The sequence below is a fragment of the Hemicordylus capensis genome, chromosome 13 (assembly GCF_027244095.1).
Source record: "Hemicordylus capensis ecotype Gifberg chromosome 13, rHemCap1.1.pri, whole genome shotgun sequence".
In the NCBI taxonomy this organism is placed as follows: domain Eukaryota; kingdom Metazoa; phylum Chordata; class Lepidosauria; order Squamata; family Cordylidae; genus Hemicordylus; species Hemicordylus capensis.
In genome coordinates, this window is record NC_069669.1 from 2375365 (window position 1) to 2398168 (window position 22804).

Below are 22804 nucleotides of genomic sequence, written 5' to 3' on the forward strand. Positions count from 1 at the left end.
TGACAGTTCGAAGCAACAGCTGCAAATGCCAAGTCCTGCAGAAGCTTAAAACAAATAAGTAGCTGGAATTGTGGCAACTTTGCCTTTTATTGCGATGTGTGTGCTGTGCCTCCTCGGGGGAGCCAGTCGCAGAAAGGCAGGCAGGATATGAATACTTTCGTAACTCCATGAGGCAAATAAAGGATGGAGGCCACCCTGGTCTAAAGGGGCAGATGTTGAACTACAACTCCCATCATCCCCACTGTAGCTGGGGGTCATGGGAGTTGTCGTCCAGTGACATGGGGAGTACCACCGGTTGGGAGCCCCTGTCCTCGAGGAGGGGCAGGGTCTCAGTCTGGTCAGGTCACCCCCGTCTCCTCCTTGCCCCGTAGATGATAGCACCATGAACGGTGACCGGAGCGACTGCGGGCGGAAGGTGCGTGTGGAGAGTGGTTATTTCTCCCTGGAGAAGACCAAGCAAGACCTAAAGCCGGAAGAGCAGCAGCTGCCGACCCCGCCGTCGCCTCCCAGCCCCGGCACCCCGAACAACAGGTACAGTGACCCCAACTCGCCCTCCCAGGAGCACAGCTGCCCCTTTCCTTCCCCAGGTGCCCAGCCAGGCGGCCGAATGGTTTACAGCTTCTCTCTCAACTCGCTGGACTTGCAAGCGCACGAGGACCCCGTTGGCAGAGTCGGGGCCAGGCAAGCGGAGGGACCGGGCCGCCCCCTCTCCTTTAGAGCCAGCCGGCAGTATGCCACCCTGGCTGACGTCCCCAAAGCCGTCCGGATCAGTCACCGGGACGCCTTCCAAGTGGAGCGCCGGCGGCTGGAGCGCCGAGTCCGGGCCCGCAGCCCCGGGCGGGAAGAAGTGGCCCGCCTCTTCGGCAGCGAAAGGAGGTAAGGAACGGACCGCTCTGCTTCTTCCCTCCTTCCGGGAGACCCTTTCGGCTGCTGGGGCGTGAGGTGGCCGTTCCGGAACGCCTTCCCCGCAGAAATGGCGCCGGGCTCGGCGTTGCCTTGTGGCGCACCTGGAACAAGCGTGACTCTCTTGTCTCTGTACAGACACCTTTGCAGGGCAGGGGGGTCTGGAGCCAAACGCTCTCCGTGCAAAGCTTTTGGCTCCAATTGGGGGTGGGGGGTGGGCAGGCCCCCTGGTGAGGCGAGGGGTCACCAACACCTGCTGGGGAAGCACTCCTCTGCCGTTCCAGCTGCTTTAGTTCTCAGAGGCCTTCTTGAGTGACACTTTGCAGTGATGAAGCAGTGCTTTGGCAGGGTCTTCGGGGGGGTGGGGGGTGGCCCCCCTCCCTCTTTCCCCAGAAGTCCCTGTCAAAATGACACATTGCATAGTGCCGTCCTTCAGGGAAAGAAAATGGCGGCAGCAATGGCAGTGGACTCCCCATCTCACGGCCTGCGAATGTGGCTGTGAACCTTGGGGGTGGGGGCTCTTTGGGGCCAGCCCCAGCTTGCATCTCCCACCTTTCATGGGATTCCATGGAAACCTTCTCCCTGCCCCAGACGAAGCACTTTAGTCCCTGTGGTGTGAACCTGCGCTGCCTTCTGGGCCATATCCTTTTTTCCGTTGGGCTCTTGGAGTGTGAGTGAGTGTGTGTGTGTGTGTGTGAGTGAGTGTGTGTGTTACTGTACAGGTATGGATTGTGGTACAGCTGCGGGACATGAGAAAGCTTGCTTGCTGGTTTGCTTTTTTAAAAAAAGTGTTTGGACCTTGTGCTTTTGAAGCGAGGCTCGAGCGCCCGAGGTGAAGGCTCCCCAACCCCAGCGGGTTTGTGCCATGCTCCAAGGCGGGTGGGATGGGCCTTGAAGGCCTTGTGCAGTCGCACCCCTGATGGGCTGGCCCCCTTGTAGTGGCTGAGGGTGGCGGTTTGGGCCCCATGCATGTGTGCGTCAAGGTGACCTTCCCGAAACCTCAGGAGTAGGAGTTGGGACTTGCCCTTGAAAATCCCCTCTCTCTTTCTTCGGCGTGATGAGGCCTGTAGACACCGGCGACAAGACGGAGGCGCAGGACTAGAGGGGAAACCTGTCAGGTCTCTTTGCTCACCCTTGAGCTCCTACAGACATGTTCGCTCTAGCATGCGGCCCATGAGCGCCTGCCTCTTCTAGCTTCTACATTTTTGCTTCTAATATTCCCCGGAGGACTTTTTGCATTCAGGCTGGTTGGCTGTTGGCATGGGTCCTAAGCAGCACGTGTGGGGGAGAGAAACGTGCATATTCGGAGGCTGGGCACTGTGCGCTTAAGGCCTCATCCTGCATAGCTGTGTGCAAATGCAGTTGTTGTTATTATCTATTTACACAGTCAGACAGATGTTATTGACTGGTTTGTTTTATCCAGACATCGATGATGATGATGATGATGATGATTATTATTACTACTGCTACTGCTACTGCTGCTACTACATTTATATCCCGCTCTTCCTCCAAGGAGCCCAGAGCAGTGTACTACATGCTTAAGTTTCTCTTTCACAACAACCCTGTGAAGTAGGTTAGGCTGAGAGAGAAGTGACTGGCCCAGAGTCACCCAGCTAGTCTCATGGCTGAATGGGGATTTGAACTCGGGTCTCCCGGGTGTGGCAGTCCAACAACAACTGGGGACCCAAATTGGGGGAGGGGGGCATGGTGCAAAGCACTCGGATCCCACCCTAAACACCTGACAGTCCTACCCAGGTATCCTCCCCCTTTCCTGGTGTCTGCTCACAAGCCCTTCCTAATTTTGCCACCACCCGAGCTAGAAACTAGTTTTGGAAAAGATGAAAGCTGTATTCTTCAGGATGGCCCATTTGTGTCAGGTGCCAGATGCTCTGGATGTCAGTGGCGGGAAATTCGGCAATCAGGCAGCTTCCTGGGCACGTGCTGGGAAGGGTCCGGAAGCTTGCACACTCTTTGAAAACTAGCCGGTTGCATTTCCCAGACTCCCTGGAATTTGATTGGCCGAGTGTGTGTTTGACACACTGTCGGATGAGTTTCAAGTTGCAAACAGAAGCATTGTCTTTCCTTGAAAAAGAAAAAAGTATGTAACTGTGCAAAGTGATGGGGTGGTCTAGGGGCCCCTGTGCTGCAGATGGAGTGACTGGGAAAGGGAAGGCCACCAGCCTGCTTGTGGAGAGTATTGGAGGCCTGATTTGTTCTTTCCTTCCTCCAAGTCAGGGGGATCTCTGACCATTTCCCTGCAAGGTCCCCCATAAAATTTAGAAATGTTTCCCATGGATGTGGCATCTTTGCATTGTAAGCTTCCCCTTCCTCTCTTGCCAGCAGCAGCCAGTGACAAAGGTGTAATGTGTAGCTTGTTTCTCAAAACCTAAGAATCACTTTTCGGGATCATGCCAAGGTGGGCCCCTCTAGCTCAGCCTCCTGTTTCTCGCGGCAGTGGCCAGCTAGATGCCTCCAGGAAGCACTCAAGCAAAGGCACAAAGTAAAGTGCCCCCCCCTTGTTGTCCCCCAGCACCTGTTGTTCAGAGGTAGACTACCTCTGGATATGGATGTTCCACTTAGCTGTGGCTTAGACTGAACCTCCATGGCTCTGATGTGCAGGTAGACCCGAATGATTCTCAGGGCCTTTGGCCATCTGCACCAGTGAATTAACCTTGCCCTGCCTTCCTGCAGATGTGCTGCCAACCCTCCGCTTGGCTTGGCTGCTTTTCTGTTTTTCTTGCTTCCCTCGCTGTTTGCTTAACATTCTGTTCCCACCTGTGAGCCGATTCTGTTATCATTTGGAGCTGAACAAACTTGAAATGAGTGTTGGGTATCTGTTTCTGCACCTGGGCGAGTCCAATCCTTTCCGTAATCCCTCGCCCCTGTATTTGTGCCTGATCTCCTTCCGTGCTTGGGAGCCCACCTCCTGCCTCAGTACATACCTTATCAACGCCGCCTCCCCCCAATAAGCACTTCAGTAAATTCTCCACAAAATCCAACTCGCATCCTGCCTGCCTTTTGTCCTCTTGTTTCCCCCACTTCCCTCTTAAATTTTTGCACCGAGGTTCAGATTTTCTGAAAGCTGCAAGATTAGTCCATCCCAGTCAGAAGTGAAGAAACTATGCAGCCACTGTCTGCAAGCGGGGTCCCAAGATCCTTCAAGGTTCTCCGTCTGCTCATTTTCAGGCTTTTCTCTTGACAGTCTGGGGGGCTATCATCTGGCGGTTTGGAGAGTCCATTCTTAAAAAGACAACGGGGAAAATCCACCACCCTCCTTTTGAAAGGCAGTGGATCAGGCATTAAGCGCTATCCTATGCATTGCCAGGGTAGGCTCCAGTCCTAAGTATGAATAGGCTGCACAACAGCAAACACATCTATACTTTGAACTTAAATCCAGGGCTCTTCCAGGTGGCAATAGAGTGTGAGATCTCCAGAGCTTTCATGCAAGTTCCAAGGGCCCTCTTGCGCATGCGCGCCACACACACACCCAGCAGCAAATTCCCTAGCGCAATCAGACCAGCAGGTGGTAGAGGTGTGCACGGAACCGGGGGGGGGGGGGTGGTTGAATGCCAGGAGGTGCAGCTTTATGAGCGGGGGAAGGTGTGCTTTCCCTCCCTCCACTCTTGCCCCACTGGTGCTCCTTTTTCCCTAAAGTCCATCGAGGTGACCGTGTATCTCCATGCTGCCCCCATTTCCCCTGTTTACTGGATACAACTGGAAGTATCCAGCGCGCCTGCGTGCGCTGGGCATGGATCACCGGCGGGGTAAGAGTGGAGGGTGGGTGAGTGCACCCTCTCCCGCTCTTAAAGCAGCACACACACCCCTTCCGCCATCAAACCGGTTCCGTGCATATCCCTAGCAGGTGGCGCTGTGGAAATTGCATGAAGCCCCTACTCAACACGGGCACAGAGAGAATAGGATTGCACTGGGGTCAGCGGGGGGAGGACAGAAGCCCACAGGTGCATCTGTACCGTGAGTAAGATTGTGCTTGGTAGCGTTGCAGATCCTGCACTTGATTGCCATTTGGCAGAGTCCCCGTTCCAGACTGGTTTAAGTGGCCAGAATTTCTTTAAGACTGCTCTGGGAATTGTAGTTTTTCTACCGTGTCGTAGATCACCCTGCATCATGGCTTTTGGGCTCGACACGCTCCAGTAGCCTGGACTAGTTCAAGCTGAAGTTGAGGCTGACTTCCAGCATTGAGGAGGTGCCGGAAAAAGTTGCCACGGTTTTGTTACGCACACTCTGGGAATCGCAGTTTTAGGACAGCGCTGGAAAGTTGGTTGGCATGTCCCCCTGCCCTCCTTGAAGGACTCTGATTCTCAAGCCAAAGTAGGGCTCTGTTTCTCTGAAGACTAAATGGTTGCCCAGCGGTCAGCAGTGAGTGGCTTTGTGGCTCTTCAGTTGGTCCCAAGGCAAGTATTGTCCTTCGTTTGCCTTTTCCCCACCTAATGGAGCAACACAGCCACCTAAGAGTTTGTGTTTTTGCAGAAGTCCTTGAGAGGAAGCTAGGGGCCTTAATCTGGTTTGGAGCCCATATTAAATTGCTGGAGTTTGTGCCCACAGATGAGAAAAACAGGGCTCATTTAAATAGGTGCAGCTAGAGCTTTGGCCCTCCTGCAGATGTTGGCCTACAACTCCCATAACCCCTGGCTATTGGCCATTATGGCTGGGGATTATGGTAGTCCAAAAACAGCTGGGGGGCCAAAGTTGAGCAGGGCTGCGCTAGAGGATCTGTGATGTACGGCTACCCTGTCGGCTTCCAACACTGACTGACACAAATCCCAAGAGTTGTGCCCTGAAAGTGGAATCTGGCAGTTTCAAAGTTCACTGGGGTTCGAGCTCCCCCTGCTGGTGATCGAGAGAGATTCTCTGCAGCCCAATCCTCAGAAGTCAGCCCACAGAATTCACTGAGCGTTACTCCCTAGTAAGCGTGCATGGGATTGCAGCTGGAATTACCTTTCCAGCTGTGGGGCACGGCCCATCAAATGCCTTTCCTTTTTCACTTTGGCATAGAAACTCCACTGAATGGAAGAGAGGTTTTCTAGTGGCTGCATTCTAGTGGAGCGGTCTTCCAGATTGGTCCTTTGCAACGATTCCTGAAGGAAAGTTAGCGTTGGCAGGCCGGGGCCAAGGCTGCACTACAGTGGAGTCTTCTTTAAGACCAGCGGCCGCGTTTCTAGCCCTGATGATGGTGAAGATACGCTTCAGAGTCTGTGGGAATGTTTCCTGTGGAATCAATCTCCCAAGCCAGAAGAGCCACTGAATGAGATTCATTGGGGGCTCGGGGGTGGGCAGGATTTCACAGTCCCGCAGGTTGAGAACTGACTGACACAAATTAAGAATTAGGCCACATCATATCGCCCTGTGGGTCTTTCCCCTTTTTGCTTGATAACGAGTTGCCACTTGTCATCTTCACAGTCCCACCTCCACTCCCTAGACTTGCCCCTCTGTAAATATATTCCTTTTGTCTACTGACCGCCACCCCCAGCACCCTTCAGACTTCTTGCCCTTTCGGTCTTCCTGCTGAGTCACAAATCAATAAAAAAGCTCTTTCCGTCAAAAGCAAATCATCTTTAGCAATGGCTTTCCTTGGTGGCCCTTATAAATCCCCTTTCACCTAGAAAATCCTATGATACTTTGGGAGCTTTTGTTGAAAAGAAGGATATAAATGTTCCTCATATTCGTTTTCCATACTTGAGTGAGGCAAGCTGCCACAAGCTAATATCGTGCATGGAAAACCCTGCCTTATCTCGTCTATCCCCACCCCAAAAAGAGCATGGCATTCTGCCTGGAGGCTTTAAGTCCCCCACCACCACCACTACTTTTTTGGAGGCGGGGAGGGGGGTTCTTTTGCATTTCTTAGCAGACGTGTGGGTCTGGGAATCCCTGGTGGCCTCTGAACACAAAGTGGCAGAGCAGGAGGTTTGATTTTGCAGGGGAGAAGTGGCGGGTGGGGTGGGGAGGGGAGGTGCTGAACCCCCTCCTCCCCAGCCAGTCCCAGACCTCTGTCTGTTACTGGAGAGTAACTGGAGAGCAGGGAGCAGTGATCTATCCCACCCCCCCACCTGCCCTTCCCCTGCTGCAGATCACAGTCCCAGCCCGTTATGCAGCTTTTTAGCAGAGCTGGTGAATCCTCACTCAACCCCCACCTTCCCGCTAGCTTTTGAGGGTCAAAGTTCTCCTTCCAGTGCCTGCCTTGCAAGCCCTTCAAGGAGCCCATCAGGTAGACTTGGGCCAGGTGGGGAATGAGGTCTGTCCCACTGCTCAGCACGTGAAACAATCTGCTCAGCACTGCACCCAGCTCCTTTCCTTGATGATCAGAATGATGACCACTTGCGGTGGGGATGTGATTGTGGGGGTTTGCAATGATTAGATTTTGTTTTGCTGGTGATTTTGTGTTTTGCCTTTTTAGAAATCTTGGGATGATGATTTGCCTCTTGTTTTGGATGTGGGAGGGGAATGAGATAATTTTCCTGTTCATTCATTCTCCAGCTTTCTTTTCTTCCAGGTCTTGTTGCTCTCCACCTTCTCCTGCTGTGTGACGTGTCCACCTTTACTCCGCCTGCTGCTTCGCTACCATCTCATCTCCAATCTCGAGCAGTAGACGACTCAGTGGTGCCACCTCCCCCTTTCATAAGAAATCAACCTGCTTTTGTTTTTGGTTAATTTGTTTGGTTTTATCATTCTGTCCCCCCCACCCCACTTAATTAATGATTTCTCTCCAGGCCACATTGCTTTTTGGCCCAGACAAATGTTAATTCGTGGATGGGGTTTGCCTAGCATTCTGTCCCTCTTGCAAAAGCAAGATGGAGGGAGGACGTCTTTGGGTTTTTGTTTTCCTGTTTTTTAATGGCTGCTGTTTATTTTGAAATGATTTGCGGAAGTTCAAATGCACAAGTAGCTTTGGCGATGACGAACGGGGCTGAGAAGGACTTGGGTGGGGTGTCTGTTCTGGTTTTTGCCTTCTCCTGTGGTGTACAGCTTTGGGCTCCTCTAACTCATCTGGAGATGCCTCTTCTGTGGGCATCTTGGTGGGGGTACATTTTCTCTCTCTCTCTCTCCCTCTCTGCATGTGGCATGTGACCCTGATTATGGAGGCTACTCTGGAGAGGGTTCTACAATGCCAAATTCATGCCCTGAAGACAAGGGGTTGGCTTTCTTGATCATCTGGCCCTTTCCAGTCCAACCCTTCCTAGAAATTAGCATTGCTCTCAGTGCCTGTCAAGTCTAATGGAACCAACCTGGACCCACACACATGTGGTGTGCAGGATCTTAGATTATATTTGATAACTTCCTAGTTAGACTGAGATTAAAAACTCACCCTTGGGCAAGCCCCAAGGAAGAGCTTAATCTTGAAACACGTTGGGACAAGAAAGAGTTATAGCTTTTGGATTCCTGGCTCTTGGTCCTTTGTGCATTCGTTAGTGCATTAAATGGCTGCGAATCTCACTTGATTACCAGGAGCTCTGACTGGGGAGTGTTGGACCAGAAAACAAATATTGGACAGATTTCTAAATAGAGCTTCAAGACCTGCATATTGAAACCCCAGTGTTTCCCTGTCTCGCTAGCAGCAAGTCCCACATTACGGAAATCGGAAGGGAGCTTCCAGAAATAGCAGCCCTTCTTCGTCGCGTTCCCCTTCTGTACTACTTGGCTCATCTTGCATCATGTTCCTAGTTCCATCATATGGAGTGTTCTCCTGCCAGGGTGGTGGAGCCAGGGCTGGGGAACCCTCAATGTAATGAATTTTGGATGCGAGGGAAGTTGGATGGTACATTATGGGTGGGGAAGAATATGATGGGGAAAGACTGTTGCTTTTTGGCTGATGCATCCTGAATCCTAGAGGGATGTGTGTCCCCTCCTGTTGAATTCTTTCTTTAATAAATCCAGGTGATAGATAACTTTATTATGGTCAAAGGCCAGCGACATAGAGTTAGACAGACCACACAGGACTGAACGGTAGCAACTTTGTAGACCACTTAAGAGAGTCTCCTCCCCCCAGTATCTTGTGAACACCCTTGTTGAATAGTCAAGGGTAGGAGGCAGAACTGTTGCAGGTTGTCAAGGACAATACTAGCTCCTGTATTTAAAATAGCATTGGTTTCGTCTTGTCTGTCTTCCAGGCGCTCCCAGGTAATTGAGAAATTCGAGGCATTAGATATCGAGAATGCAGAGCACATGGAGACCAACACCTCCACCGTTCCCTCCCTTTCTAGTGAGACCCGGCAGGGGAGGAGTGAGAAGAGGATTTTCCCCAGGAAACGGGTAAGACTGGAGAATGGCCTTGCTCCGCTTTTGTAGGAAGCATCCCTTCACATTTTGGGGAGAATGCCTAGAAGCTACACCAGGCACCGCAGAAAACTTCAGTGAACAGGATCTTCAGACACATACCTTCTCTCATATCCTGTACACGTTTCAAGGGCTTTGTGCAAATCTTTGTGCTACCTGTTGTTAGCAGAAAAGTATTAAATTAAGCAAAACGAATGCAGATACGCCCATTTGTTCTAGAGTTTGCACAATTCAAGTTTTCTTGGTCTTGATGTGACTTTTCAAGTACCGCATTCACAGTGTGAGTGTGTTGGGGAGAGAGAAACTATTATGCTGCCAGCCCTGTCTTTCCTGAATCCTTGGCTTGGTTCCTATCTTTAACTGAAATGAAGCCTTTGGTTCCAATGCTGTGTACACTTATTTGGAAGCAAGCAGGACTGACACCCAAACAAACCTGCGTAGAGTGAGATTGTAAGTGGCCTCTTGCCTGGTCAAGTTTTCTCCAGGAAACAAGGAAGCACACACACACACGCAGTTATTTTAAGGATACAGATCTCTAACAAAGATATGTGTAGGCAGGCATGCTAAATCACATTTATGGATGGATTTGTGAGTCTGGCTGCCAGTGGACATCGTTGGATTTGTTCATACACTGACCTCCCTCTTCCCTCTGTCGGGTCTCTTTCCACAGTCTAAATTTACATTGTTAGCTGCTTGTGACAGAGACTTACCTTTTACTTACGTTGCTCTAGAAAGCACCACATAAATCATGATGGGGATGTGAAATAGACCCTCTTGAAGGGTCACAGAATGCCTCTGTTCCTTTTGAGAGTTGCATGTTCATTAAAAATATAAAATGCAAGTGGTTTCTTCTTGGTCTTAAAGACAGAGGAGTGCCATTGGGTCCTTCTGCAGATTAATCTGGAAGCAGAGTTTGCTGGCGTTGAGCTGGATGTCTTTCTGATGGACATGCTTCTTGCAGGACTTTGCTGCTGAGACAGCAGCAGGCTCCATCCTGGATGTGTCGACTTCTCCTTTGTCCCCTCACCGTAGAGCGAAGTCACTGGACAGAAGGTCAACGGAGTCTTCCATGACGGTGAGCCCAGCGGCTTTTGTGGCTTCGTGCTTGTTCACAGGGACCGAGGGAAACTGGCACGAGGATGCTCCAGTTGTGATCCTGTCCTTCTGCAAGTGTTTTCCATCAGAAAATGCCTCTCTTGCCGTATTTGGAGAGGGGAGGCTGGATGAGGCAATTCTGAGATCTGGTGTCACACTGTTGCATAAGTTGCTTTCACCTGGATGCCGTTGAGCCAAGCATATGGTGGGCATCACGACTGAGAGAGGATGTCATAATGTGCAGTGCAGGTAAAGATGATTTCCTCTGCAGGTATTTCTGGCCAGCCCTTCAAGTATCCTCTTCCTGCGTCTGATACCCTGGGATCGGAGTTGTGTAGGTCAATGAGCTTGGAGTTGAGTGTGTACTGGGCGCAGTGAGGGAGGGGCTGTCGCTCGGTGTTTGAGCACTTACTCTTGAACTCAGAAGGTCCCAGATTCATTCCCTGACACATTCGGTTAAAGGATTCCAGTCAGAGTAGCCAACAAATGGACTGGATGGCCCAAACATCTGACTTTGTAGGAGGCAGCCTCACATGTTCGTCAGTTTGGGTTCCAGTTCTCTAGAATGCAGGAGATCCTCATGAATCGCGGACTCCATATCAGCAAATAAGAGATTAATTTTTGTTTATCTGCAGGTCGGGGGTGGCTGGAAATGACCTCGGAGGTCATTTCCTGCCACCATTTTGAGATTTGTAGTCTCAAACTGGCTCCTTTTGCGGGGTGGGGGGAGGCAAAAAAACTCACAACCTTTGGCCAATTTTTTGCTGTTCGTGGGCACTGCTGTATTGCTGGGGACCTGTGGATCACGTTAGGGCCCCCCCCCATTTTCAGGGCCATTCCCCCCTTCTGGGGAACATTTTCCCAACTGCTGGGAAACTAACCCCTGCAGTCTCATTGCTCTAACACTTCTGTATTAACAGTTTCCATATCTGCGGTAGCAGCAAAGAACGGAACCCCCATGAATGCAAAGTTTCTCCAGTATAGCTATTCCTCCGTACCTCTGAGCAGAGGAGAGAGGGTCCCAGTGTTTGCCGTGGTTGCTGCTTCCCTATGGCTAGAGCCTCTATTTGGATGATGGAATCGCATGGAAAGTTCCTTATTGGCAGTGCCCTTGGTCTGTCTAGCCTAATCCTGCCTACTCTGTCTGGCACCAACTCTCCAAGGTCTTGGGCAGAGCTTCTCCGAAGGTGCCCAGCTGGGGACTTTTCTGGGCAAATCCTTAGGAGCTTGAGCCCCTCCCTTACTAATTGCATGGTGTCTGTCCCATTTTTAGCTGCCCAGTTTCATTTGGAAACTGGTTTGCCTGCTCCTTACTGGACAAACCAGTTCAGTGTCACACGTGCTGTGTGGATAACACCTGCAGAAGGTGATGCAACCCAAGGGAACGTTTTTCTCCTCGTTCACTAGAGGGTTCCTTCATCCTCACCCAAACTGGCCTGTTTGCCTCAAGTCCTTTTGACCAAGGTGCATACAATTTTTGTGGCCCCTCCTCCACTTCACTACATAATTTCACTACTCTGAAACTGCTGGATGACATCTCTGCCTTTTGTTTCAGTGGGAAACCTTTCACTACTGACTGGCGTGCCTCCCTGTAGAAGAGTGTGCATGTTGAAGTGCTAATAATATAACAGAGACAAGAAATTAGTATATGGTATCGGCACTGGCAAGGAAGCAGCCCGTTTCTTGCTTAGCTTGAGCAGGGCTTTGGCTGCTTCAGGGCAATCCTTTTGCGTAGCAGTTTACTGGCCTCTTTCTTGCTCTCTTTCTCTCTGCCTCCCCCAGATCCCCCTGAAGACTGGGTTAGCCTTATCCGAGTGGGACATGTATCAACAGGCGAGTCCTTCTGTGCCTGCCTAGTGAGATGAAACACAATGTTCTCAGAGCGTGTTGTCCACTCTGCTTTTTCACAAAGAAATGGGACACTGGGGGTGTGTTTGTGTGTGAATAGCGTTGTTGTTGTCGTCGTCGTTGTCGCCCCTCCACCTCCTCTTCACATCTGTTGTGTCTAGACACCATGCCACTGAGGCGGCTAAGAGCACACCGCTGTCCCTGAGTATTCTAAATGCTGAATATGTTTAGTTGAGCAGGGCTCAGTGAGACCAAGACCCGTGTAAAGATGCACATGTGTGGCTTGATACATTGTTCTTTTAAGTTTTTTGTAAACCACTTTGGGAGGTTTGCCTGCAAAGCAGTATATAAATGTAAAACAAACAAATAAATAAATAAATGGTAAAATGGGAACGGCTATCTTCCATTCAGATGCTGTGCTTAGGAAAAGTGGAGCTTCCATTCCAAAGACTTGACAGAGGTGCATTTTCCTGTTGCCATGAATGAAATGCATCCTTAGTTCTTCTTTGGTCTGTCAGTTACCCTCCCTTCCTTTCCTTCCTTCCTTACTTATTTGTTTAGATCTCTTTTCTCAAAGCAGATTACAAGAGTAGGAAACACAACAGCAATAAATTGACTAAAAACAAACACTGTTTTTCAACAAAAGTTGAATATGAGAAAAGTCAACAGTAAACAGCACTAAGGTTTCTCTTATTTTTTTTAAAAAAGCTGTTAAAATAAAAGAAATGCCCCCTTAAAGAAGCCTGGTGTCAAAAGCTGATTGAGCAAAGTGTGGGGCGGGGCATCATCAGAGCATCATCACTGAAAAGAAAGACCCTTTTCCCAGCAACTCCCTGCCCCTGCCTTTTGACAGCCAGGACACATGCAAAAAGATATGAACCTACATCTTGTTGGCCGTGGTCCTATGCACCTCTCCTTTGACGGGCAGTTGTCACCCCCATTCGTTTCTCTCCACTGTGTTTTGTTCAGTGCCCCCCAGAATCAGACCTCAAGGATGTAGACTCTCCATGCATCCAGTGTTTCTTTTGCCTGCTTCTGGGGGCCACTGCTTTTCCATTGCAAGGACATTAGGCACTGAAGGGAAGCACCTCCAGCCTCACACATGGCTGCTTGGCCAAGCATCTAGGCCTCTCCTGGGCTGGATGTAGTGAATGTAGTATTTCTAAGGACTGAGTCATGCATGTATGTATGTCTCTTAATTTCTCAGCACATGGCCACTTGACACACAGCTGAATGTACCCCACTGAAAAGCAGTTTGGGGGTGGGAAGTGACCTGGGAAGTTTTCCCTCTGGTGTTTGCTCTATTGTGCTGTAGTTCACACCTGCAAGTTGTAGATGATGATGATGATGATGACATTTATATCCCGCTCTTCCTCCAAGGAGCCCAGAGTGGTGTACTACATACTTGAGTTTCTCTTTCACAACAACCCTGTGAAGTAGGTTAGGCTGAGAGAGAAGGGACTGGCCCAGAGTCACCCAGCAAGTCTCGTGGCTGAATGGGGATTTGAACTCGGGTCTCCCTGGTCCTAGTCCAGCACTCTAACCACTACACCACGCTGGCTCTCATGGTGAGGCGCTTGTTGGGTAACTGTCTGTACTAGTTCAGATGCATGTGGTTTCGGACACCCAGTCGGGCCGCCTCACTCCAGGGAAATCCAGAATGGTTGGAAACACGTTTTGGTTTTTTTGTGTTCCCCGGAATCTGTTCACCGTGCCAGATAAATGGAAGGAAGACCTTTGTTGCTGCTTTGGGCAGAGTCCTCTTTGAGTGACAGCTTCCTTAGAGACGACCCAGAAAGTTAGTTTGTTGGAGAATAAGTTAAGCTGCAGGGGTTGCCCGAGTTAAGTTTCTCACTAGCCACCCAAATGCTTCCAGATCTGAGGACTACTTTCTTTCATTAGGCCTCTTAGCATCCGGTGGGTTTATTCTATCTGATCGTATGTCTGCACCTCTTAGTCTTATTTCTCCCAGATTGTGTAGCATTCCAAGAATGGCATTCAGGGATCATCATCACCCAGTGTGTGTGATTAATGATTCCCCAAGGGAGGATGAGCTTGAAGGAGGAAACAGCACCTCGCTCCATCCAACGCCTTAAAAAGAAGTATATTCCCACTCTTTCCTGTGCTACTGTGTTGAGTGGCTCCATGCTGCTTTCTTTTCAATCTGCTACCTTGCTGTAAACCCCTCTTGTATTCTACCAGAAGACAACCACAGGGTTCTGTGGTCGTCAGGAGTCAACACCGACTTGATGGCACACTTTGCTTTACCAGTTCACACTTCACCAGTTGCAGGGGAGTCACGGCAGGAGAGAGGGGGCAAACCCTCAACTCCTGTCTGTGGCTTCCAGCGGCATCTGGTGGGCCACTGTGCGAAACAGGCTGCTGGACTAGATGAGCCTTGGGCCTGATCCAGCAGGGCTGTTCTTATGTTCTTAGCTTGCTGAGGCTAGTTTCCTCGGCTGGCTAGATTCTGCCGTGAACCCAATTCCTGGTGTGCAGAGACTCCACTCCAGCTGACCAAAGACTGCTAAGAGAGAGATTGTAGGGCTGGGAAAGATGCAGGGAAGTCAGGGGCGGGGGAGCAGATTGAAGCGCTGCTTTCGCTGAGAGAAAAGGCTGCTCCAGTGGGAGTTTTAGTGGGAAAGAAGATGACTAAGTGGCAGGATGTGATAAGAGGTTTATAGAATTATGCAGGATTTGGGAGGGAAATGCTTTTTTCTCTCTGTAACCCTAGAACTCTGGGTCATTCAGTTGATAATAGATCCAGGACACACTAAAGGAATTGCTTCTCCACACAATACTTATTTATAAAATGTGATGGCTCCTTGCTTAGAGGAGTGTGAAACGGGGATTAGCCAGATTCAGAGAGGGAGGGGCCTGTCAGCATCTTTGGCCAAATGGGAGATCTGTGTGCAGAGGCAGGATACCAGGAAACGCCAGTTGCTGAAGAGGGCTCTTGTCTTCAAGCCCTGGTGGTGGGCTTCTCCAGGCATTCTGTCTGGTGGATGCTGGAACAGATGGGGGGCTTCAGGCTGGTGGCATGGTGGTAGAGCTCTTTTGAAGAGGGAACTGGACCACCACAAGGAGGAGTGTGCTTAGCTGTAACTGGTGTTCTTGATGGATGAGAGCTGGTCTTGTGTTAGCAAGCATGAATGCTCTCCTTTGCTAAGCTGGGTCTGCCCTGGTCTGCATTTGAATGGGAGACTACATGTGAGCACTGTAAGATATTCTCCTCAGGGGATGGGCTGCTTTGGGAAGGGCATCTTGCATGCAGAAGATCCCAAGTTCCCTCCCTGGCAGCATCTCCAAGATAGGGCTGAGAGAGATTCCTGCCTGCAGCCTTGGAGAAGCCGCTGCCAGTCTGGGTAGACAATACTGAGCAAAATGGACCAAGGGTCTCCCCCCACCTCAATTGCACATTGCGGTGGGGGGGGAGCGAGTGTGTGTGTGTGTGTGTGTGTACGTACGTACACAGACCCGCTGTAGAACCTGCCAGAGCTTTTCTCTGACCTGTGTGGCAGACCTCTTGCACTCCCTAGGATAGGGACTTTCTGCCTCCCTCCCCCTCCTGCCAAGGGTGAGCATCTCCTGCCGCTTGTCTTAATGTCAGGATCTTCCTTCATTTCCGAACGTGGTAGCTTTTTTCCCCGCTTTAACCTATCGGATGATGGAAACCTCCCTTCCTTGACTCTCCTCTCCCCCCCCACCCGCTGCCTCCAGCAACTCCTAGTGTATTTATTTTGAGGCCTCGTAAATAGGCACCCTTGCAGCAGCTTGGATCTCGCCACCCCACGTGACTGCCAGCTGCCTGCTTTCCCTGGCAGAGTTTATAAATAAAAGCTAGAGAACTAAGGAGTGAATTGGCAGATGAGCAGGGAGCTGCATGGACAAGGTAGGCCCTGTGGGGATCTTTTTTGCTCTGTAGGCTCTAAAGGCAAACTTGGCTCAGGGCTGCACACTCTGCAGAATTCTGCCACATGTCAGAATTGCTCTGCTGGCAGAATGGTGGCCTTGCAGGCAGCGTGTCACGCATTCCAAAGGCGCCCCCTGCTGGCTGGGGCGTGCAATGGCGGCCCCCCCATGTGAGCCCTGGACATCCGCCCTCCATTTGCCGCATCAGCACCCCCACACCTCCTGCGAGGTGCACACAAGGAAACTGTGAGGCGGGCTAGCTTGTGAGACAGTGACTGTGCAAAGGCCACCCAGGGAATTTGTGGCCATTTGAAGCCAGGTGTCTGTGGTCCAAGCCCAGCACTCTGGGCACAACACCACGCTGATGCTCTCTCGGTTTGGGTTCTGTGGCAGTGGAGGAGTGCGTCCAGATGGAGCTTAGGTCACCTCCGCCCCACTCCAAGACAGGGCCAGTGAGCTTTAAGCTGGGCTGCGCATGAGCAGGGAGGAGCTCCCCGTCCCTCCCTGCTGCAGTCCTGCCTTGCTCCGGAGAGGAACTTGTTTTCCGCCTCTGCCCCTTCTGTGGCTTAGCCACATTAGGATGGGAAGGGAGGCGGAGCTTGTGCCCAGCAGCGGCAGGTTTGAGAGGTTTTCTGCCATAATTTTGATGAGGGACGAGAGCCCCAATGAGGAGGGCTCGCTCTCGGGTAGGGACATAGGAAGTTGCCATATTCTGAGTCAGACCCTTGGTCCATCTAACTCAGTGTTGTCTACCCAGACTGGCAGCGGCTTTTCCAAGGTTGCAGGCAGGAGTCTCTCTCAGCCCTACCTTGGAGATACTGCCGGGGAGGGAGGAAACTTGGAACCTTCTCCATGCAAGCAGGCAGGTGCTCTTCCCAGAGGGGTCCCATCCTCCTGAGGGGAATATCTTTCAGTGCTCACACACGTAGTCTCCCTTTCAAATGCAAACCAGGGTGGGCCCTGCTTAGCAAAGGGAACCGTTCATGACCAGCTCTGCTCCCTGAACCTGCCTACCCCAGAAGTGCAAACCACGCTTCGTTTTCAGTCTGTCAGTGTTGGAGCCAGTCCAGCCCTCTGGCAGGATTCTTTACCGGCACATCCTTCTCTTACTTGTGACATTGGATGCCGCATCCTCCCCTGGATCAGGAAGGAGCCAGGATTTTATTCAGGCCAGGGCTCATCAGGGTTTCTATTGGGAGTATTGACAACATGGATGTTTTTCCTCGGTTATACTTTGGCCGTTGGAATCGACTCCCAAGTTCTGCGGAGAACTCTCTAAATCTTGTTTTCCTCTCTGTACAGCCTGACCTGCTAAACTTCAAGAAAGGATGGCTGACCAAACAATATGAGGATGGGCAGGTGAGTCGTGGGTGCGAATTCTCCCTGGATCCGCTCCTTGATAGGAGGGGGGGTGGTCAGCCTTGCAGAGAGGGGCCACGAAGGGCCTTTCCAGCCGCCTTTACTTCTTACGTGGTGGCTTCACAGTGCTGCTTTTCCTCCCTTTGATGCGGCAACCCTCCCAGTCCATTCTGATAGGAAGGGTTTCCCCCTGGAGAAGCTGCATTTGAAGCTGGCTCCACTTTCCCCATGCCCAAGGCAACGCCCACTCCGATGGTGGCGAGGACACAGTGCTTGCCTGCCCATCCACACAGAGTCCTCGACGAAATCCCTAGAGGGCATCCCTTGCTCCTTGAGTGGCAGCAGGGGGCCATCTCTGGGGCAGAGGTCCGAGACGGAGTGCCACTCTCAGAGTCTCTAGGACTGCGCCTGCTGGCCGCCTCTTCCAGTTGCCAGCCTTGCAGGAATTGGACGCTGAGAAGGGCAGCTTGGAATACAGTCAGGGGAAGCGATGGGATTAACGGGACGTGCCTCTGAGGGTGCATTTAGCAGCAGCAGCAGCAGCTGCTTCCCTTGTTCCTCTCCCAGGGCGACATAGTTGAGAGTCGTCTTCCCAGACCTCGCAGAGCTGCCAAAAGTGACCTGACTTCCCAGGGTCTTGCTTCAGTTGAGCAGCTCCCCAAACCCCCACCTAATACAGCATTCTGGTCCCAACAGAGGCTAGTCAGAGGCTACTTCCCACCCCCATCCTACTCACACAGAAATGCTGGAAGGGGGTTCACAACATATTAAAGAGCAGTAAATTATATCGGAAGTGACCCAACTTTCATCTCTATCCATGACTTAATGCTGGAATTGGAATCCTGAAAGTGTCAATAAACCATGCTGCATCTCCGTGCTTTCATTCTGGGGCTCCACATAAGAGAAGCGGCAACCTTCTTCTGCTTCTGCATCCCGCCCCCACCTGGTAACACAGCTGCCCCCGGCGTAGAAAGGCAGCACTTTGTAAAATAGCTTGTCTTGTTTGTCCCATAGTGGAAGAAACACTGGTTTGTGTTGACTGATCAAAGCCTGCGGTACTACCGGGACTCTGTGGCAGAGGAGGTAGGTGGCTGAAGGTCTGAGTTCTCTTTATCCCCGAGATGGGAGTATGTCCCAGGCTTCCCAACTGGCAGACTGATGCCTGGCCCACTTGTTCTGGCCTGCAGTGGACTTGTGGAAGGTGGAGAGAATGTCTTTAGCAGTTTACTTCAGGACTCTTTTAACTGGCAGCTCTTGATGTTCCTCCAGGCTGCTGATTTGGACGGGGAGATTGACTTGTCGACGTGCTTCGACGTTACGGAATATCCTGTCCAGAGGAACTATGGCTTCCAGATTCACGTAAGAGCCTTGGGGAGAGGGATGTGCACGGATATTCCGGCGGGGCCAGGTGTGGTACCTTTTTAAGCATGAGTAAAGCAGGTCCTTCCCTCCTGCTCCACTGCCCTGCTGCTTTTCCACTCAGAAGTCTGTGCGCAGCTGTGGGGCTTCACCCAGCAGCCTGCGAGGGGCAACACCATGCTGACCTCGCGCATGGCCGTGCATGTGCAGGCTGTTGGGTGAAGACCCATGGCCATGCGCATACCTCTGAGATGTGCAGCAGTGCGCCCAGAAAAGCGGCGGGGCGGCCGAGGCGCAGGTAAGGACCTGCTTTACTCATGCTTTCAGGTACTCGTTTCCGCTGAAACGAAACGATTCTGCGGGCTGCACCAAATCGATCTGTGCACATCTCTACTTGGGGAACAGGGTGGGCCATACGGTAAGGTCGAGGTGGCTGTTGGAGATAAACAGTTTCCACTTCCGTATCTTTCAGCTAGTTTTGGACAGGGTCAGACTCCACTTTTAAAGACCAGGTTTGCAACTTTGGTGGGGTGTCCTTCTACATGCAGCTTTGCTTATAGGAGCTGAAACAATTTCCATTGTGTCCTGCTAACTTTGGTTGGTATATCAGCTGCACCCCCTCCTAGAAAGGGATTTCCCAGGCAGAGTTATCAGTACTCTGGTAACATCCAGTCGTGACTACTGCAATGCATTGCATATGGGGCTGTCCTTGAAGAATGTTCAGTGACTTCAGCTGGTTCAGACATAGTGGGTCACTGAAATGAGACTATTTCTCCAATTGTGACAGAGTTTCACAGCCTCCTAGTTTGTTTCTGAACCAAATTCAAGGTGCTAGGTCTTACCTTTTTAAAGATCTAAATGGTCGGGGACCAGGAACCCTAGCTTCTTCTTCTTCCAGTTAAGAGCAGCAGTTGAGGCCCTTGACTGGGTTCCCTGCTATCTGACATAAGACAAATGCTTACTGGAGGGAGGGGATCTCAGCTCTTGAACCCCACTGCCCAGGGCCTTCATTAATGCCTGTTAGACACCAGGGCAAGAGCGTCCTGTTTTTCTAGGTTTTAAATTGACATCAAAGGTTTTAGACTCTCTTTGGAGCTATGAGATTTATTCTGTGCTGCTGTTTTAGTATAGTTAATTGAAATGGGGGCGGGGTTTGTTCTCTATTATTTTAACAAACTTCTTGTAAGACACCTTGCAGTTCTTTTGAATGGAAAGTCAGGATAGATTTCTTCTAAATCAATACAGACAAATCTGGAGGTCCATCCTTGTTAAACAGGGTAGAATGAAGGAGACCAAATCAGTCTTCAGGCTGTGGTCATCGCTTGGGAATGAAGGTGTCTTTCTGACTCCTTATGGAGTCAGAGAATAGTCTGTGTGTCGAAGCTGGTAAACAAATAACCCATGCTTCTCAGTCAGAGGACCTGATGTCTCATAAATGCTTCTGAAAACAAAACTCATATGAGAACATGCACCAGATACCTGCAGTACAGTATAGAAAGTATCAGAAGGGGACATAAAACAGGATTCCCTCCAGAAAAACTAACCCTGGGCAACTGCATCCTTTCTCATCCTCATTTCTGCATCCTTTCCACCACCACCCCAACTTATTTTTTCCTGTTTGTATAGACGAAAGAAGGAGAGTTCACCCTCTCTGCCATGACTTCTGGGATTCGCCGAAACTGGATCCAGACCATCATGAAGCATGTTCGCCCCACCACAGCTCCAGATGTGACCAGGTAAGAGGCCAGGGAAGTCAGGACAGCTGGTACCTTCTCCTGCCGTCTCTGATATGCTCCATGCTTCCCTTCTGGTCAGTTCCAGACTGTACAGTTAAGTATTACTTGTGCGCCTTCAGAAATGGTTCCACCTCTTTCTTGTCTCTTCTCCCACTTCTGCCCTTTTGTTCCCCGCTGCTGTTTGCTCGTTCCCTAGCCACTGCTGAAGGACGTTTGCTTTCTGCTGTGAGAACCCTAGTCGCAAAAACAGGCCACGGAGAGCTGAAAATGGCGGCCTCGGCCGAGAATGATCTGCTTCTCTTGTGCTCCGTGCATCACCCCCATCCCTGTCTGGGTGCTTCTGACTCCTCTCTCTCCTCACACCTTCATATGTTTAATTTCCATGCATTCCCAGGAAAAGCTTCTCTCTGAAACTATCCGTGCTGAAGCCCAGGTTGGAAAACTGTGTTCTCTCCTGTATTAACGTTTTGTGGTTTGTATATCTTGTGATTAACTGCATGCTCCCCCTCTCTTTCTCTGCACTTTGGATGGGTAAAAAGTCCTGCTTTTCTGCTTTAAAAACCATCGTGGCTGGAGGAGAAGGTGACAGCACAGAGGAAGGGAGGCGCCTGCTTCTGGTGCGGACTTTCCTTCATTGACTCGGGTCTTTCTGACATTGTGACTTGACAACACAGGAGTGTTCTTGCGAGTGACTCGATATTTGTAATGGGAGAGAAGTTAATACAGGTTGCTATCTCTGTGAAAGATTCAGGGAGTGCTCAGCTGCTCCCAGGGACGTAGCATTTCCTTTGTTGGTCTTGGAGTAGTGACGGCTTCTTTTCCCATGTTCCTGGAAATGAACATAAGGGGCATTTCTACATTGAAATGCATACCAAGAAGCAATTCCCAGTCTGCTGAGGTGTGCATCTTCCAAGAAGGAAGAGTTGAAGATACATCGAGAATCTGAAGTGGAGCGGCTGAAGTTGGTTCTAGAGTGATAGATGATTGGTCACCCCATTCACATGATCATGCGTACCTGGGTACAGTTCCTGACCTGGGTATTCTCAGTCGAAGTGGAATTTTACCTTCAAAACTGATTTTATTGGCTATTAAAAATAGAGAGCTAGTTTACTTGAAAGTTGCAGTTGTCAGCTAAGTAAAAGTGTTAAACTCTGTCCAAGAAAATTACAAAAGTGAGCTAGTAATCACTTTCTACTCATTCGGAGTGTCTTCTTTGTGATAAAGGGGGACTGCTTGTGTGCCTCCCTGTACACTTCCCCATTAAACTCCATGCAAAACCCCTTTGATATCTGTTCACAAACACCTGTTGGCAAAGTTCCAGGTATCAAAGCTTCCATGGTCTGAGCCTTGTCTTCTCAAGAGCTGCTTTCAAAGTGAGCCACCTCAGGAACGTGGCCCCTCCCGCAAGCTGTGTGACTCACCTGCAGCTAATTCCACCCACTGTCTCTCTAGGCACAACTGAAACTGAATATGAAACTGCCCCGTCAAAAGCAAACTCCTAGCCAGACAGAAATCAAACCCTAGAAAAGACTAGCCCTTACCAACTTAACTTTTCCTTTCCCCCTTGTGTTCTTGTTGGTTTATTTATTTGCTTGCATGCTTGCTTGCTGTCTTCCTTAGAAAGGAAGACAAAAGTTTGCTGCCTCCCCTGATTTGAGCTTTGTCTTCTCAAGAGCTGCTTTCAAACTCAGCCACCTCAGGCATGTTCGAAAATGAAGTGTAGATTCCTCAGTCCCAGTTTAGGCAAGGTTTGAGCCTGCCGTATTTCTAGGGCAGATGGAACTTGGGCAGCATGAGACACTACCTCATGACAGCATCTGCCCATAAGGGGTGCTGTGCTGAAATCTCCCAGGTGCCTGGCACTTCTGGTACCTGGTTGTAACATGGATTTAGTGAGATCTACTAGGTCCAAATGCCCATTTAAAAGTAAATTCCACAGACCAGATCAGAACAACCAGAGAAACGCTTGTGTTGAAACGTACTTGGGATCCAACTCCACCTTTGTGATCTTGCTCCAGGATACCTTTGTCACAAGCATCCGTGTTCCCATATGTGAAAGAGGCACGTGACATACATTTGTCTTCAGTACAATAAATATACTTTGAATCCCTTTTATCTCCTGAGCCAGCTGGTGCAACGGTGCAATGCTGGGACAGGAAGAGAGTGTAAGTGGACAAATCACAACTAGGACTATATCCCATCACAGCCTGCTCAGGAGTAGCAGAAATGGTTGCTTTCTGTCGTTCAGGGTGGCTTCCAAGGTTGCTTTATATGATATTCCTAAGAAGTACATTGTTATAAAG

At 50.4% G+C, this 22804-nt stretch overlaps 1 protein-coding gene across 12 annotated transcripts in view; it reads left to right on the plus strand.

Moving 5' to 3' along the window:
- MPRIP (myosin phosphatase Rho interacting protein) overlaps positions 1–22804 on the plus strand; it is a 128180-nt gene that overhangs the window by 76765 nt on the left and 28611 nt on the right. For 5 of the 12 annotated variants that reach the window (XM_053276125.1, XM_053276123.1, XM_053276129.1 and 2 more), the window contains exons 7-14: positions 372–876; positions 9027–9168; positions 10154–10267; positions 17350–17406; positions 18421–18489; positions 18676–18765; positions 20392–20501; positions 20896–20934. In XM_053276125.1, coding sequence (XP_053132100.1) covers positions 372–876; positions 9027–9168; positions 10154–10267; positions 17350–17406; positions 18421–18489; positions 18676–18765; positions 20392–20501; positions 20896–20934 — 1126 coding nt within the window. Of the gene's footprint in view, positions 1–371; positions 877–9026; positions 9169–10153; positions 10268–16003; positions 16028–17349; positions 17407–18420; positions 18490–18675; positions 18766–20391; positions 20502–20895; positions 20935–22804 lie in introns of those variants that run through there. The other 7 variants (XM_053276131.1, XM_053276135.1, XM_053276134.1 and 4 more) reach the window with 4 other exon arrangements.